The sequence below is a fragment of the Carassius gibelio genome, chromosome B21 (genome assembly GCF_023724105.1).
Source record: "Carassius gibelio isolate Cgi1373 ecotype wild population from Czech Republic chromosome B21, carGib1.2-hapl.c, whole genome shotgun sequence".
Classification (NCBI taxonomy): domain Eukaryota; kingdom Metazoa; phylum Chordata; class Actinopteri; order Cypriniformes; family Cyprinidae; genus Carassius; species Carassius gibelio.
Genome location: NC_068416.1, coordinates 13,110,458 through 13,124,610, shown reverse-complemented (window position 1 = coordinate 13,124,610; position 14,153 = coordinate 13,110,458). Strand labels below are relative to the sequence as shown.

The 14,153-nt window shown below is 35.9% G+C and overlaps 1 protein-coding gene across 6 annotated transcripts in view; it reads right to left on the bottom strand.

Moving 5' to 3' along the window:
- rap1gap2b (RAP1 GTPase activating protein 2b) overlaps positions 1-14,153 on the bottom strand; it is a 41,385-nt gene that overhangs the window by 24,999 nt on the left and 2,233 nt on the right. For 3 of the 6 annotated variants that reach the window (XM_052587680.1, XM_052587682.1, XM_052587681.1), the window contains exon 2: positions 12,309-12,344. In XM_052587680.1, the coding sequence (XP_052443640.1) occupies positions 12,309-12,344 (36 nt within the window). Of the gene's footprint in view, positions 1-7,623; positions 7,870-12,308; positions 12,345-14,153 lie in introns of those variants that run through there. The other 3 variants (XM_052587683.1, XM_052587684.1, XM_052587685.1) reach the window with 2 other exon arrangements.

Below are 14,153 nucleotides of genomic sequence, written 5' to 3'. Positions count from 1 at the left end.
CTTGAACAAAAGCTTAAAGTCTGCACTTCAGTTTAATCTTTATTGCTTTATTTTAAATCTATTCTAATGGCATACAGAGCCAAAATGATGAAAACTGTGTCAGTGTCCAAACATATTTGGACCTAACTCTAGGACAACACTGTACTTAATACTGTAGTCTTTTTTATGTATGCACAACCCATTTGGTATACGTGCTGTTCCACCACACCTCATGTTAACTCGCTCTTTTCTTGACCTTTTCTCTGGTCTTTACCTCTGTCTTTTTATCTGCTCTTTCTGTCTCTGTTGCACCGTCTCTGTCCCCCACTGCTCTGATGTACACTGTCCTGCTTTGATCCAAATCCGGGAGGAAATAAATCTTCCCTGTACAAATCTCACTTTCAAAATAAGGTGCATCTGTCTCCTGAAGGTAAGAAGGTGAGCTTGACGTGGTCATCACAACTCTGAGAAGTGGAAAATGTAGCTGGACATTGATTGAAAGAGACGAATAAGACCAATAAGGCATAAAAAACCGAGGACAGCAGATCAGGTGGTAAAAGAAGAAAGAAAGTCTATGCGTCACAATATCCACCGACAGTATTTCAGTGAACACAATAGCTCCTAATTGAAATGCTGTTCATTTACATCAGCTGTCTGTGTCAGAAAGGCTGGGACACTACGCTACACATCCTTCTGTCAGGAAGTGAACAATGTGTGTCCTGATTAACACGCCACTCGACTTTAATAGTTCTATGACACACAGAGAGCAAGAATCTAATCATACACAGCTGTTGAAATGCTTTCAGAAGCTCAGGCCAAAGCAAGCCACTACAAATACACAAGACCTGCTTATAGACTGTCATAAGTGAGAGATACCTTTTAGATGTAGTAAATCCAAATATCTTTTATAGGTTTATCCTAATCATTTTTTAAATGTAATTTTTTCTGATAAAACTGTACTCAACCCTAAATTCAGTACAGTATAATGTGAATGCAAGGCCCTCTAGTGGTAATATTTCAATAAAAATATGGTCCTGTAAAGACATGTCCATTAGATTTAATGACACGCACTAACTATACATGAATATCTGAGGATTTTTTGTTTTGTTTTGCATAATTCAATCAAAAGCATAATCTCAATGATGCAGTAAACAATATGAATATATGTAATGACACATTTCCCAGAAGCATTTTATTAGTATAGTTGAATAATGGTTCTTGAATTTAGCTATTTTAATAATGCATGATCAGGATTTTTGAGGCCGATCAAAGGAAGCAGTATCTGTTAGGCATTTTTCAAAAATATATATTTATCTCACCTAAATGTTTGATCATGCGCTGCATTTTTGTTTTTACAATGGTGCAATTGTTGTACAATAGCTTACACACAGCACAAGCCTGATTTCATGAGCTGTATGTGAGGTTCACACATACTCCGGTTTGCAGTGTGCATGCAGTCCATGTGCAGTGTGTAAGCGGTGCAGAAGCAGCAGCAGAGTCTGAAACTGATCTGTGGCTGTTTACTGCAAACACAACATTTATCCATTATATTCAACGTTGTGATACACAATCATTCATAGATGTGTTTAAACACAATAAATATAAGAAACACATTATTCAATGCTTTTTACTTTTGCTTTTACTTCTAGATTTATATATTAAATTGCTCAAACAAGTGGCAAAACATTCAAATTACTTTTCTTACATGATCACAAACATTCTAAATTAAAATTGACAGAAACAACTCGAATGTCTAATCTTTTGCATTAAAGCTTTATTACAAGCAAACCTGCGGTTTATAAAGAACTTTGTTTTCCTACCTCCACGAGTGCCATTTATCATCTATTATTGCCTTGTTTATCTAACAGTGCTCTTTTCCTTTAAAGGTGGGATATGCATTTTTTTTAAAACGGTTTTAGAAAACTTAGTCCGGCCTAGTACCAAAACAAAGTTAAGGGGCAGTAAGGGGCGTGTCTACTCATGATGTGGAGATATTGCATATCTTGTCAGTGAACTATGGCTCTGTGTATTAAGTGCAGCTCCATTTGAAAGTAGATGATGGACATGTTCTGCTAATCACAGAACCGGATTTACTGATGAGACAAGCATGACAATCACATGTGATTTATCAATTTGCCCTAATTAATTTCCACACCTGGAGCGTCAAATCGCCTCCACTGTCTGTTTCAAGTGTCGGCTCCCAAAGCGTGTCCGAAAAGTAAGATAATTTGTTTAATACAGCAGATAATAATCAGATGATAAAAACAAGTAATCCACATACATGCAGCTTCTCACTCTGTAAGATGTTTATTTATGGACTGGATTTGTCTGGATTACATGTTAAGTAAACTGTCAGCAAATTTTCATTTTTGGGTGAAATATTCCATTAAAAACAAAACAGTTTACAGTCACACACATGTACTGTACCTATAAGTGGCATTAGTTGCATGTTAAATTCAGTTTAGAAGCTTGATAAGGACAATGCTACACAACCTGTGTGAATTTCTAAACTGGTTCAAGCTGATGAAGCTAGCTAGTAACAGGGGCGTGTCTAGGGGGAGGCTGGGGGAGGCAGTGCCTCCCCTAGGATAAGCCCTGCCTCCCCGAGAAACGGACTGTCCCTCTGATGATAAATAAACATTTAAAAGTTGATTGTTTTGTGCATATTTTTCCATCAGTAGCAGATGAGTCTGACCCAAAAATCCAGTTTGGCGCTGTTTGACATTGCGCGCGCGCTTCAGGCTTACGGGCTCAGAAAAAGTGCATCATGTGAGAATAGAACGCCAATGAAATGTTTACCTGGCAGAGCCTTTGAGCAGTGGCGTGTCCACAAGGGTGGCACAAATGAGCTTTGCCACTCCAGTTGCCACCCCAAAACAGCGTATGGGATCGAAGTGCATTGAGAGCGAGACATCGTGATTTTGACTGAAACAGGGTTTTTTGAAAGTCAGAGAATTATGCGACTTGCGACTACGACTTTGAGGTCCAACGCTAAAGTGCCCTCGCGGTCCGGTCTGCCCCCTGTCCTCAATTTCTGCCGAGGGTAGTATATTAATATTTTTGTTTGTGGACGATAAAAATGTCTCCACGATCTGCTTTTGAAGAAATATTGTTGCATTGTGCCGCAGCGCACATTCTATCAGATGCAGTTCTGGCGCCACGGAATTATTATAATACATTAACATAAGTGATAACTCAGCGGTAGAATTACTCAAACAGGATACTGCACTTATTCACGTTTTTTTTTTTTTTTTTTTTTTTTTTTTGCATCTGTTTTAAATCCTTACTGCTTATTTAAAAGTTTCATTCGTGTGCTTTTCTGACGTTCGGTTCTTCTAAGCACAATCAAAGTGCGGCACTAAAACGAAAAAGCCCTTCAAACTGTGCCTGATTTCTAAGTTATGTTCTGTGCTAATACTGTCGAAACACACAAGGTTTATGTATAGACTAAGTTGGATATGTCTAAAATGAAAGTAAACAACTGAAAGAGGATGCATGTCTGTATGCATGCAGGTCTTAAAGGGACAGTAGGATACATGCTGCCGTGTGAATTAAAGGGATAGTTCACCCAAAAATTTAATTTCTGTCATTGTTTGTACACTCACATGTTGTCCAAAACCTATTAACTTCTTTCTTGTGCTGAACACAAAAGAAGATATTTTGTAGAATCTGTGTAACCAAACGGTTTCTGGTTCACATTGACTTTGATAGTAGTAAACCATACTCTGGAAGTCACTGTGAACCAGCAACTGTTTGGTTTTCTTCAAAATAATGCTTATTTTTAGCAGAAGAAAGAAACTCATTCAGGTTTTTTTCTTCACTATTAAAATTTTGGGGTGAATTATTCCTTTAATGTTAATAAAACACCAAACCCACAGAGAAAAATCACTCAATACTCTTGACTGAAAAAAAAAAAATAATACAGTTGCTTTAATAGGAATCAGTGTATATAGTGTTTTATTTTTATATTTGTTCATAATTTTTTTTTAATGCTCCTGCTAAATACATCTCTTGTACCTGAAAATAAAACACTTTATTTGTATTATATCTGTATTTTTAATGTGTATCTTTGTTCTCATTTTTTAATAACAAAGATAAAATAATTACAAAGATTTTTATCTTCACCCATGCACTTTGGCCTAAATATCCGCCATACTTTTTCATATTTTGTTACCTTAAAATGCTTTATAATAGGGAAATTAGATTGGCTGTGATGCTCAAACAGCTTGCAAAATAGAAAAACCAACATGACAAAGAATCAGGATAAAATCATGATTTCTAAAAAAACAAAAACAAAATAAAAACAGACTTAGTAGATTTTTATTATATCCCCCACCCCCTGAGGGAGAACCCATACAGACTCCACACCCCTGTAAAATAATAATAACATTTGCCTATGTCATGCACCACTAATAATAAATAAAATTAAATAAGCAAATAAAATAAAAATAAAACCATATTTAAAAACAGTTATGTTGCCTCTGCTAATGAGATCATAAATTAAATTCTTATAGTTTCACAAAAATATATTTTATTTCAACTCTCTAAGTCTCCTTACCCCCTGTTGCCTAATATGTTCCCTTTTATCTAGGCCTACATGTTTACATTTATTCATTTAGCAGACACTTTTATCCAAAGCCACTTACAACCAGAGAATACCATTTAAATACTGTTCTCATACTGTTCAAATGAGCATATGCATTTTTTTTTTTTACCTGGGGCCGCATTCACAAAGAAACTTAGAGGCTAACTGGCGAATTTATGGTAGCACCTACGTCTGGAACACCTTAGAAGAAACAAATTAATTTACCTCTTGTCTATACAAACCTGACTTCAGATTCATTTTAAAAAAGCATACTCGTGTAGCAAGTCTTCTCACAAGCAAACACCTGTCACTCATCATCAGGCAATCACCGTGATCTGTTCTATATATTAATCTGTGAATAATAATAATAATATCATCATCATATTATTAATGTTGACCGGGTTTAACTAACTTTTATGTGAGAGCCCTATAGTCTAATAGGGGCCCTGTACCTATCTCTGGGTTCCTGGCTTAGAAAAAGATATGCACTAAAACAGATTGTGTGTAGTAGGCTATAGATTATTTTGCGCCGATTTTTTCAGTTGTTTATGTTGCCCCCCCAAAAAAGCCAAATGCCCCCCCAAACATGACATCCTGGTAACCCCTCTGGCTAGTAAGTTAAAAAACATATGCTGATCAGTCACGGTGGTCTTTTAGCAGGGCAGGGCTCAGTTTGTGATTAGTCTAATTGCTTTTCTTTTATAACCCAGTTTTGTAACATGACAATGAGATTTCTCAGCAGGAGCTGTCATTACGACTCTTCTTCTTTCACAAACTGATTTTGATTTGTTGCTGTCTTTAGCCTAACTGCCTCCAGCAGAAATAAGCTTCATATCTTAATAGGGCCATGTGAAACTTAGGTGCAGAGGGAATAAAACTTAACTAGATCACAATCACACACACAATGTTTATACATGCTTGCAAACATAGAGGCATAATAGTGCTGGATGAGTTTTTAATGTTAAAACTGCAATATGAAACAAATCCAAACAATTCTATCACAACAAAACCAAGTTCTTGTCTCAGGTTATAAGCAGTTCAGTTGTGTAACTCTGTTTTTTCCCGCTATGAGAGGATCTCACTCTTCCAGCTATGCATTTATTTTTCATCAGGCGAGCATGGCTCCTGTAGGGCATGATGGAGAGATGGACAGACAGAGAAAGGAAGAGGACGAATGAGCAGTGATGTGGAAGAGGCTCGTCTGCTGAAGACCAGCAGTCAAACAATGAATAAAGTGTCAAGTGCACTAAAAGTGAGGATGAACTCAGATTGAATACCAGCCGCTCAGTGAACACACTTAAAAGTAGAGAACAGACTAAAGCTCTTATGTTTTCGAAATTATATTGCAGCCAAATATTTTGCTATTCCCATGATTATATCTTAGTTATAAGTATAAATAAGATAAGTTTAATGAATAGTTCAGCCAGGAAACTCTACACATGCTCTAATTCTATGTTCCCAGCCAGTCGGATTCACATACTCATGACCATTTTCCTATATAACCAGGGCGTATGTCTGCACGGTACGCGAGTATGCGTATCCTCGTAATAGCCCACCACCTCCCCAGCACCACCTGCCTAGATCTGCTCGGGAGGATCTTCCTCTCTCTAGCAGCAGCAGCATGTTTCCTTTTAATTTTATGATCTGAAGCAAGTCTACTTGCTCTGCAGCAGCATAGTATATCTGATCCGCCAACACCAAACCTATGCACATTCTATTTACATTAATAAAGATTTTACAATCCTTTCCGAGAGTTGTCATGACTGCAGTTAATTAAAATGCACAATCAACTTCAATTTTTAAACATATACCTTGTGACAATGTATAATATGTCATACTTTGAAAGGTATAAAGAATAGTTCACCCGAAAATGAAAATTCAAACATGTTTGGGTTGCCGGTAGCCACTGACTTCTATAGTATGGAAAAAAAATACAATTACTAAGGAAGTCAATGGCTATCGTTAACTCTTTGGTTATCAACATTCTTCAAAATATCTTCTTTTGTCTTCAACGGAAGAAAGAAATTCATACAGATGATGGCAAAACATAACAGGCTGTGTAAAGGATAACAGAATTAATTTTTTTGGGTGAACCATTACTGTACGTTTAATATCTTTTTTTTTTCTTTTTGTAAAAAAAAATCACTTTAGCTTATTATTTTAAAGGAATTATACAGTGTATTAATTGTATTATTAATAGCCTAGCTATATGATGCATTATATAGATATAGCCTAGATAATAAATATATAGAAGAATTAGTCCAATTATAATAAATATAATAATAGTATAGTTATAAATATTATTTTAAATGTAAAGTATGATTAATATTACAAATATATATAAATATATTACTATCTTCTGATTTATTTTCTGGCATTATCCTAATAATCTTTTTATTTCACTTTTTTATTATTGTTAAATAAAAATAATAATATTATAAATAAAAAGATAATAAATCATTATATAAAAATAGCAAAGAAATAATGAATCTGCATTACTAAAAACTGTATGCTGTCTAAAAAAGACTACCTCAAAATCAAGAGGAACATGCTACAGTGTCTATTTCTCCTGGCTAGGGTGAGGAAGCTGTTCCCGGATTGGATTTGCAGAGAAAGCAGGGAGAAGCGGAGCGTGTGACAAGCTTTACGGGGAGTAACAGATTATACTTCCAGCACTGCAAACTGAGCTGAATGACACCCAAAGAAACACCAGCAGCACTGAGCCACTTACTCTTATTAAACTGTCATCTTATGTAATACTTCTATAATCCTTTGAAACTGACTTGCATTGAATACTTCCTAAACCTCCTCTTGTGCAATCAAAGTGCTTTAAGTGCTCTTGTGCTTTACATTGACAATCACAATCTGAACGTACCACCTGACACATCTATACAGCGCAAAACAAGTTTGCACCCATGCTAAAATATGCATTATGCTTCAGTAAGAACTACTAAGAAACACCATATGGAAACTTCATTTTATGCATTTCAGCTTCAAGCATCAAAATCCATCCCAATCATGAAGATTTTAAATTAAACTCAACAGGCAGCTGAACTCACCAGAGTCTCCGAGGCATTTTGAAGGTAACGTGCAGGTCTCTTCTATAGTTAATGAGTCTCCAGTTCTCACCATCCGTTGAAATGATAGTCAGAACGAGAAGCACACACTGGCTACTGATTGCACAACTGTACTCTTAGGGTTTAGATGCTCCGCAAGGACAAAGCATTACACTTTATCGTGAGCGAGAGAGAGAGAGAAAGAGAGAACGACATAGAGGTGGGGAGGGGGGTTTGAAATCCTGCCAGACACCCTAGTAGCCCCGTCTGCTTTGTTCACTCATTTTGATTATGCGCCACACACACACACACACACACACACACACACACACACACACACACAAAGATATGTCAGCAGGTTTGGGGAAGAAGCAATAAATGGACTGATGCAACATATATTACACAAACCACCGTGAGCTTCTGAATAAGTCATAGGCATCAAAGTTTGAATACTTTAATATTTAATAAGCTACTCAAGACAATAAATCATGAGCAAAACTAATATCAAGACAAACAGACACCAAAAACTTCAATCAGAGAGCAGATCTGGCATGTATGTCATGCACGGCAAGAGGTCTCAGACTAGCTTCATGTGTCAAATACACTTACGGGTGTTTGTATTAATATAACGTGACTGACAGGCATGTCAACACGAAGGTTCAAAAATAGGAAAAGAGACCATTTCAACATTGAAAAAAATGTAACCGTTTATCTTAGTCTTCTATAATGTAATTAAAGAATTAAGAATTGCCTACCTTTATGATGGATAATATATACATAATTGAAAGAAAAAAGGTAAAAAAAGGAAATATTTTAGGGACAACACTGGAAAAAACACAAAATATAATAAAAACAATAAACAAAACAATGATGATGATGATAATTATAACAATAATATTGCTTAATAAGATTCATATTTATTTGAAATTTTGTCGATTTTATGCCCTTTTTATATTTATATATTTTTTATTTGCAATAATAATAATAATAAATGACAATAATAATCATTACTATTTTTTTTACAATTATTATTATTATTATCATCCAAAACTGTCTTTTTATTTTCCTTTGTTTTTTTTAATTATTTTTATACACTGTAGTATAAAACAACAACAATTATAATAATACTTATAATAACAATAACAATGATAGTTCAATTATATTATTATTTATCTGAAAATATGTCCTTTTTATGTTCTTTATTTACACACATATTTACAACAACAACAACAATAATAATTACATTTATCCAAAATAATATTTTTAATTTCCTTGTTCAATTTTTTATTCAATGCATTATAGGAAAATACAATTATAAAATAATAATTATTATTGTTGTAAATAAAATTTAAACACACAAAGGAGTAAACATACAAAAGAAATTGCTCATTAAAAACTGTATTCTCAAAAGACTAGCCAACAGAACAATACAACTTGACTGACAGACCTGTCAGCATGGAGGTTCAAAAATACAAATATATTATCCCTTGAAGCCCTGCTTAAGGTGGTAAAAGCAACTTTAATTATATTGACACTGCATGTGACCTTCACATGTTGCCACACATTACAATTCACTTGTCTAAGTTGCTGCAAATTTAAACAAATGTAGCAAATGGCTTGAAAATAACTAGCTGATATCACACTCTGTTTAAGACCTATAAAGCAACACCTCAGCAAACAAGTCCTGTTTGGGTCTCTTTACTCATGGCTGTGGTGTTTTGTGTGGGTTTTTTCAACAGAATGCAATACATACTGGTTTTCTTGTTAGCTTAGCATGCTTTAATGTCACTTGCATACATGTAAACACAAACAGGCTAACGCATGTGGTCTGTGTTGCATAAGCACAAACTTCCCCGTCTTGCCAGGTTTGATGTGTGAAACATATGTGCGTGTTTGCAAAGGCGCGAGCTCATCCACACCCTTCTAAGCAGGGCTGAGCAGTGGGTGATTGGTTAGATGCGGAGATCCCACCTGCTACCCCTCCACCTGGTTGCTAGCATGATCCATCACATTAGATTGTAAACAAAAATGTCTGAACTGGGTCTCAAAGTCATCAGCATCGCTGAAAAAAGAACAGGATATGACAGAAAACCATATCATATTTTCAGTGGAGGGATTCTCAGGTACAAGGCCTCTTAAATAGCTTCCTTAATAACCTCTGCAATCAACCACTTACACTAGGAGCTGGTACTCAAACTAGCCTAATTATCATGTTATTGGGGTCGCTTCAACCTACGAACATGAAAAACAACCCGCACAACACTATTGAAGTCGCCTAGTTCTGTGGGAAATTTGCAGACTTGACAACACTGACGCAAAACAACATGTTGGCCAAGTACCACCAAATGCTTACATTAGCAAGTAGCTAAAATTTCATGTTAATTCAAGTGTTACTTGTCATTTCTTTGTATTTATTTGCGAAATTCACTTGCAATTTCAATTTCTGAATTGCATAAACCTGTAGCAATGTTGCCAAGTCCAAGCAATATTCCCGCATCATTGGACTACTTTTATACTGTTGATGCAAGTTACTGCGTGGATTGACGCGAAACCCTGAGGTGGAACCCCCCCTCCATTTTCTCACGGACTGCGATTGAGCGAGTTTTTGTAACAATTGTGCTTGTTTTGTTATGTAGACCTGGCAACCCTGATCAGCTAAATCGATACCCATTTAATTTCAAATAACGAATTATAATGGATTTTAGTTAGTGTTTTAATTGTATTTATTTAGACATTTTTATTTTTTATTTTAATATTGGCTTTTTATTGATTACCAGCCTTAACATGAAAATATCACTCATTATATAAAATGAATAGCAGTGTATCCCAAATGTGAATAAAACTGTGTAAACATGTACAAACGGAAAAACAGAATATATTGCTGTTCGACTTGTTGCTATTTTTCTTCAGTAATGTTGGTAGTCTGATTTTCGTTGTTATTAATGATCTGATTATTTCAATGATCATAAATGACTAATTATAACTTCTTGAAAGAAAGAATCATACCGAAACGTTCAGTTTCGTTCACATTTCGTAGCAACAGACTACGGTAGAACATACTAAAATTACATCGCAAAGTTGTAGCAATTTGTGTCATTCTTCGTTAAATAACCCCGACTCCTTTGGGGTTTGCTAATTCAGATAAATTATATAATACCAGATGGTCTAGACTTACATGGTCTACAGACATAAAGGACCCGGGTTTTCACCTTGCCAGTGGGATTTCTAAAAATAGGTGTGTGGTCTACACCATCCTTCAAACACTTCTGAACACAATGGAAATACTAATGACCCTAGCCTTTCATCAATTCACCTCAAAGCAAAGCATGAATTGGCCCTGTAAAGGCCGATATCAGGCAGAACTGGATCATTTCCATGTGTATGATCTACAGTCACGACCCTATTCAGGGTTATGCAGTGATACACACAAACAGAGCGACGCTTCTTTCCACTCTGATGCTCCGAGCACTTTACCAAACCACTTCATCAGAGCCTTTCAGGATCTTCGAGCCCTGTTTGTTTGTTTGTGCGTGTGAGGATAATGCTGAAGATGCATGTGCACCCATGAATAATAAGATAAACCCTGTGAATGAGTGGATGGATGGCAAGCAGGTGGACGACGAATATGAACATTTGGCTTGAAAGGACAGATTAACCCTTTAATGCTGTTACCAATGAAGATTGAGCATAGCTCTTACTGGGGCAAATGGACCCTACATGACAAAACATGAAAATATTTTTCATTTTGCCAATGGATGCATGAAAACTCAGATTAATAAGAATTACAACAAGTAAGGGTTTGAACATTTGTTTTAAAAGGATTATTTACTTAATGACAGTGATGTATCTTATAATATGAAATATGGCCACATTTTGATTCAATCTGATTAGATCAGTGGTTCTGCCCCTTTTTTCCACTCATAATAACTATAATATTAACAGAAATTAGGCGTGCACTAATACAGGTTACCACAATTAATTTTGTGATTCTAGAAGTTTGGAGAGCTGTGTGTTCTTCAATTTAAACAACAAATATTGATGTCCATGGTTTTTTTTTTTAGCATTTTAATCAACTTCAATGTTTTAAAATATTCTTAATAATATAAATGTTAATTACATATGAATTATTAATATATCTAAACTCATACTGCCCCCCAAAAAGTACTATATTAGTCTCTAATAATAACATATTATAATATTTTCTTCAAATCAGGGCAGTCACAGTCCTAACGGTTGAAACTGACAAATAAAATGGATCTTGTTTTAATGAACAACTGAAAGGACTCATGAATCAGTCTAATGAGCCTGTTAATAATTAACACCTTAATTAACATCTGATTCATTCACTGAGCCACTTTGGTTATTCTGGACTCAAAAACAACTAACCAATAACTAGTACTTTATAATGGTGTTAGTCCTCATGTTTAACATATACATTTACATAAGAGTGAAAGTAAATAAGCCTTAAAGAGGCCACATGAAACCACATACAGATGATACTCTTCACACAGGAACGAAGCATTTTGTTCACACAAATCTATACACACGACACTGCCTGCAGTTTTCTTCTGAGCAACAGGCCTCTCATTTACCTCTTTTCATGAAACGGATAGCTAAGAGAATACAGACTGTCAGTTTTTGTGGGAGATGGAGAGGAGAGGGGGGTCGGCGGTGCAGACAGTACTCACCGGGCTCGAAGGGCGCTAATGGTAGACTTGTCAACCCTGCGTTTGAAGAGAAAAGACAAGAAAGCATTTAGGATCAAGGAACAAAAGTAGATGGCTGTAATTTGCTCGGTTCGACCCGTCAGCTGAACTGGCAGGATGAAAGGAACAAAAGGGGTTAAAAAAGGACAATGTAGCATCCCTGTATGATTTTGTTGTCGACATGTTAGCTTAATGCCCAATTAATGTTGACATGCAGAAAAGGTCACCCACCAGCACCGACTAGCCACAATATCACATCAAAACATAACAGGGTTGACTCAGGCCGTGAGAAAGGGTGTGACCGTTTATTTTTATCCAGCTTGTTTTTGATATTTCACACGTTTATGTGTTACATACAGCTTCCTTTTTATCAGCAGAGTGAAGGTATAGTGTTAAATGAGGACTTTTAATCTCGATAAACACACGTGATGCACTTATAATGAACAATCTGTAACCTTTTAAATAGTCACAATGTTTAAACAGTAAAACAAGAAGACTTTATGATTTCAGTGTGAACAATTTGTTATGCTTTAAGTTATATCCAGTTTTACAGTTTCCTTACCATGACAACATTACGCTTAAAAATGTACGGCGCAATGCACACGTTTTAACAGAAGAGTTAAGTGATTGAAGAATTGAGTGATTTATAACCTCACATTTCTGCTTCATATGCTACAAAAATGTTGAAATGACAGTATTTTGAATAGCTTTTACCTTTATGAAGCACTCTATATCCATAATTCATAGAAAGAAAATGAAAAATGAAAATAACGCTTAACAAAAAATAGTTATAAAAATAATAAATTCATAATAGTGTTATGTGTTGTTCCCAAAGTCCCTGCACATTACTTATCATTGACTTGTTCAGCAATATCTTAGTGTGTTGAACCTGGAATATTCCTTTAATAGATGCTATTTTTGACATTTCGAACCATGAGAGCGGTTATGTGCAGCAGTCCGTGAGGGTACTGCTGTCAACTCCCATTACTGTAAGTAACTGAGGTTATTGTGTCTCATTTTCTTTATTATATTCGAGCCATTCCCTAAAACACACAACAACAGGGAAAGGAACATCCTATTCAGTGAGACAGTTTGTTTCGGTTTGATATTTTGCGAAGAAACTCACATTACACATTATAACGGAGCACCTGAGTGTCAAAATGTATTAGCAGGAGACTTTGAAACCCAATAGTTCTACATAATGCAATGCCTGCACAGCACCTATTAAGTTCACATGTACATGCGATATGGAAAAAAAAGAGAGAGATTTTCAACTGCTGCACACACCTTTGAGCAACACACTCAGATGTGGGTTATAAATGGATGTCAAAGTGAAACTTAAAGTGTATTACAGATGGGAAAAGCGCAGTTGCATGAGCACGGTGTCTGTAATTGGTGACTGCAGACAATCCATCATCTCACTGTCCACCACAGTGAGGGAGCTTTCAGAGCTAAATGATGTAAAAATCGAATCAAATGTGGTTTAAGTGTACCTCACACGCAGGCTACTCTCTCTTATGAAATCAGCATCTCTTATGATTGTGTGTGTGTGTGTGTGTGTGTGTGTGTGTGTGTGTGTGTGTGTGTGTGTGTGTGACCATCTGTTTGTGCGAGGTGACTGTTGAGGTGTCACTATTAAAAGCATGGTGTGATAGTGACTGGGTGTGGTGGGGATGTGGGTATTTCTGAGAGAGGAAGGGTGTGGATGTGTGTGTGTGTGTGTGTGTGTTTACATGATACAGAATTTCCCACAGCAAAAAGCTGACACAGGTCCCTATATGCAATTCTCGTTTGTTTGCAACATTTAGTCCAGAATTACTGCAGCAC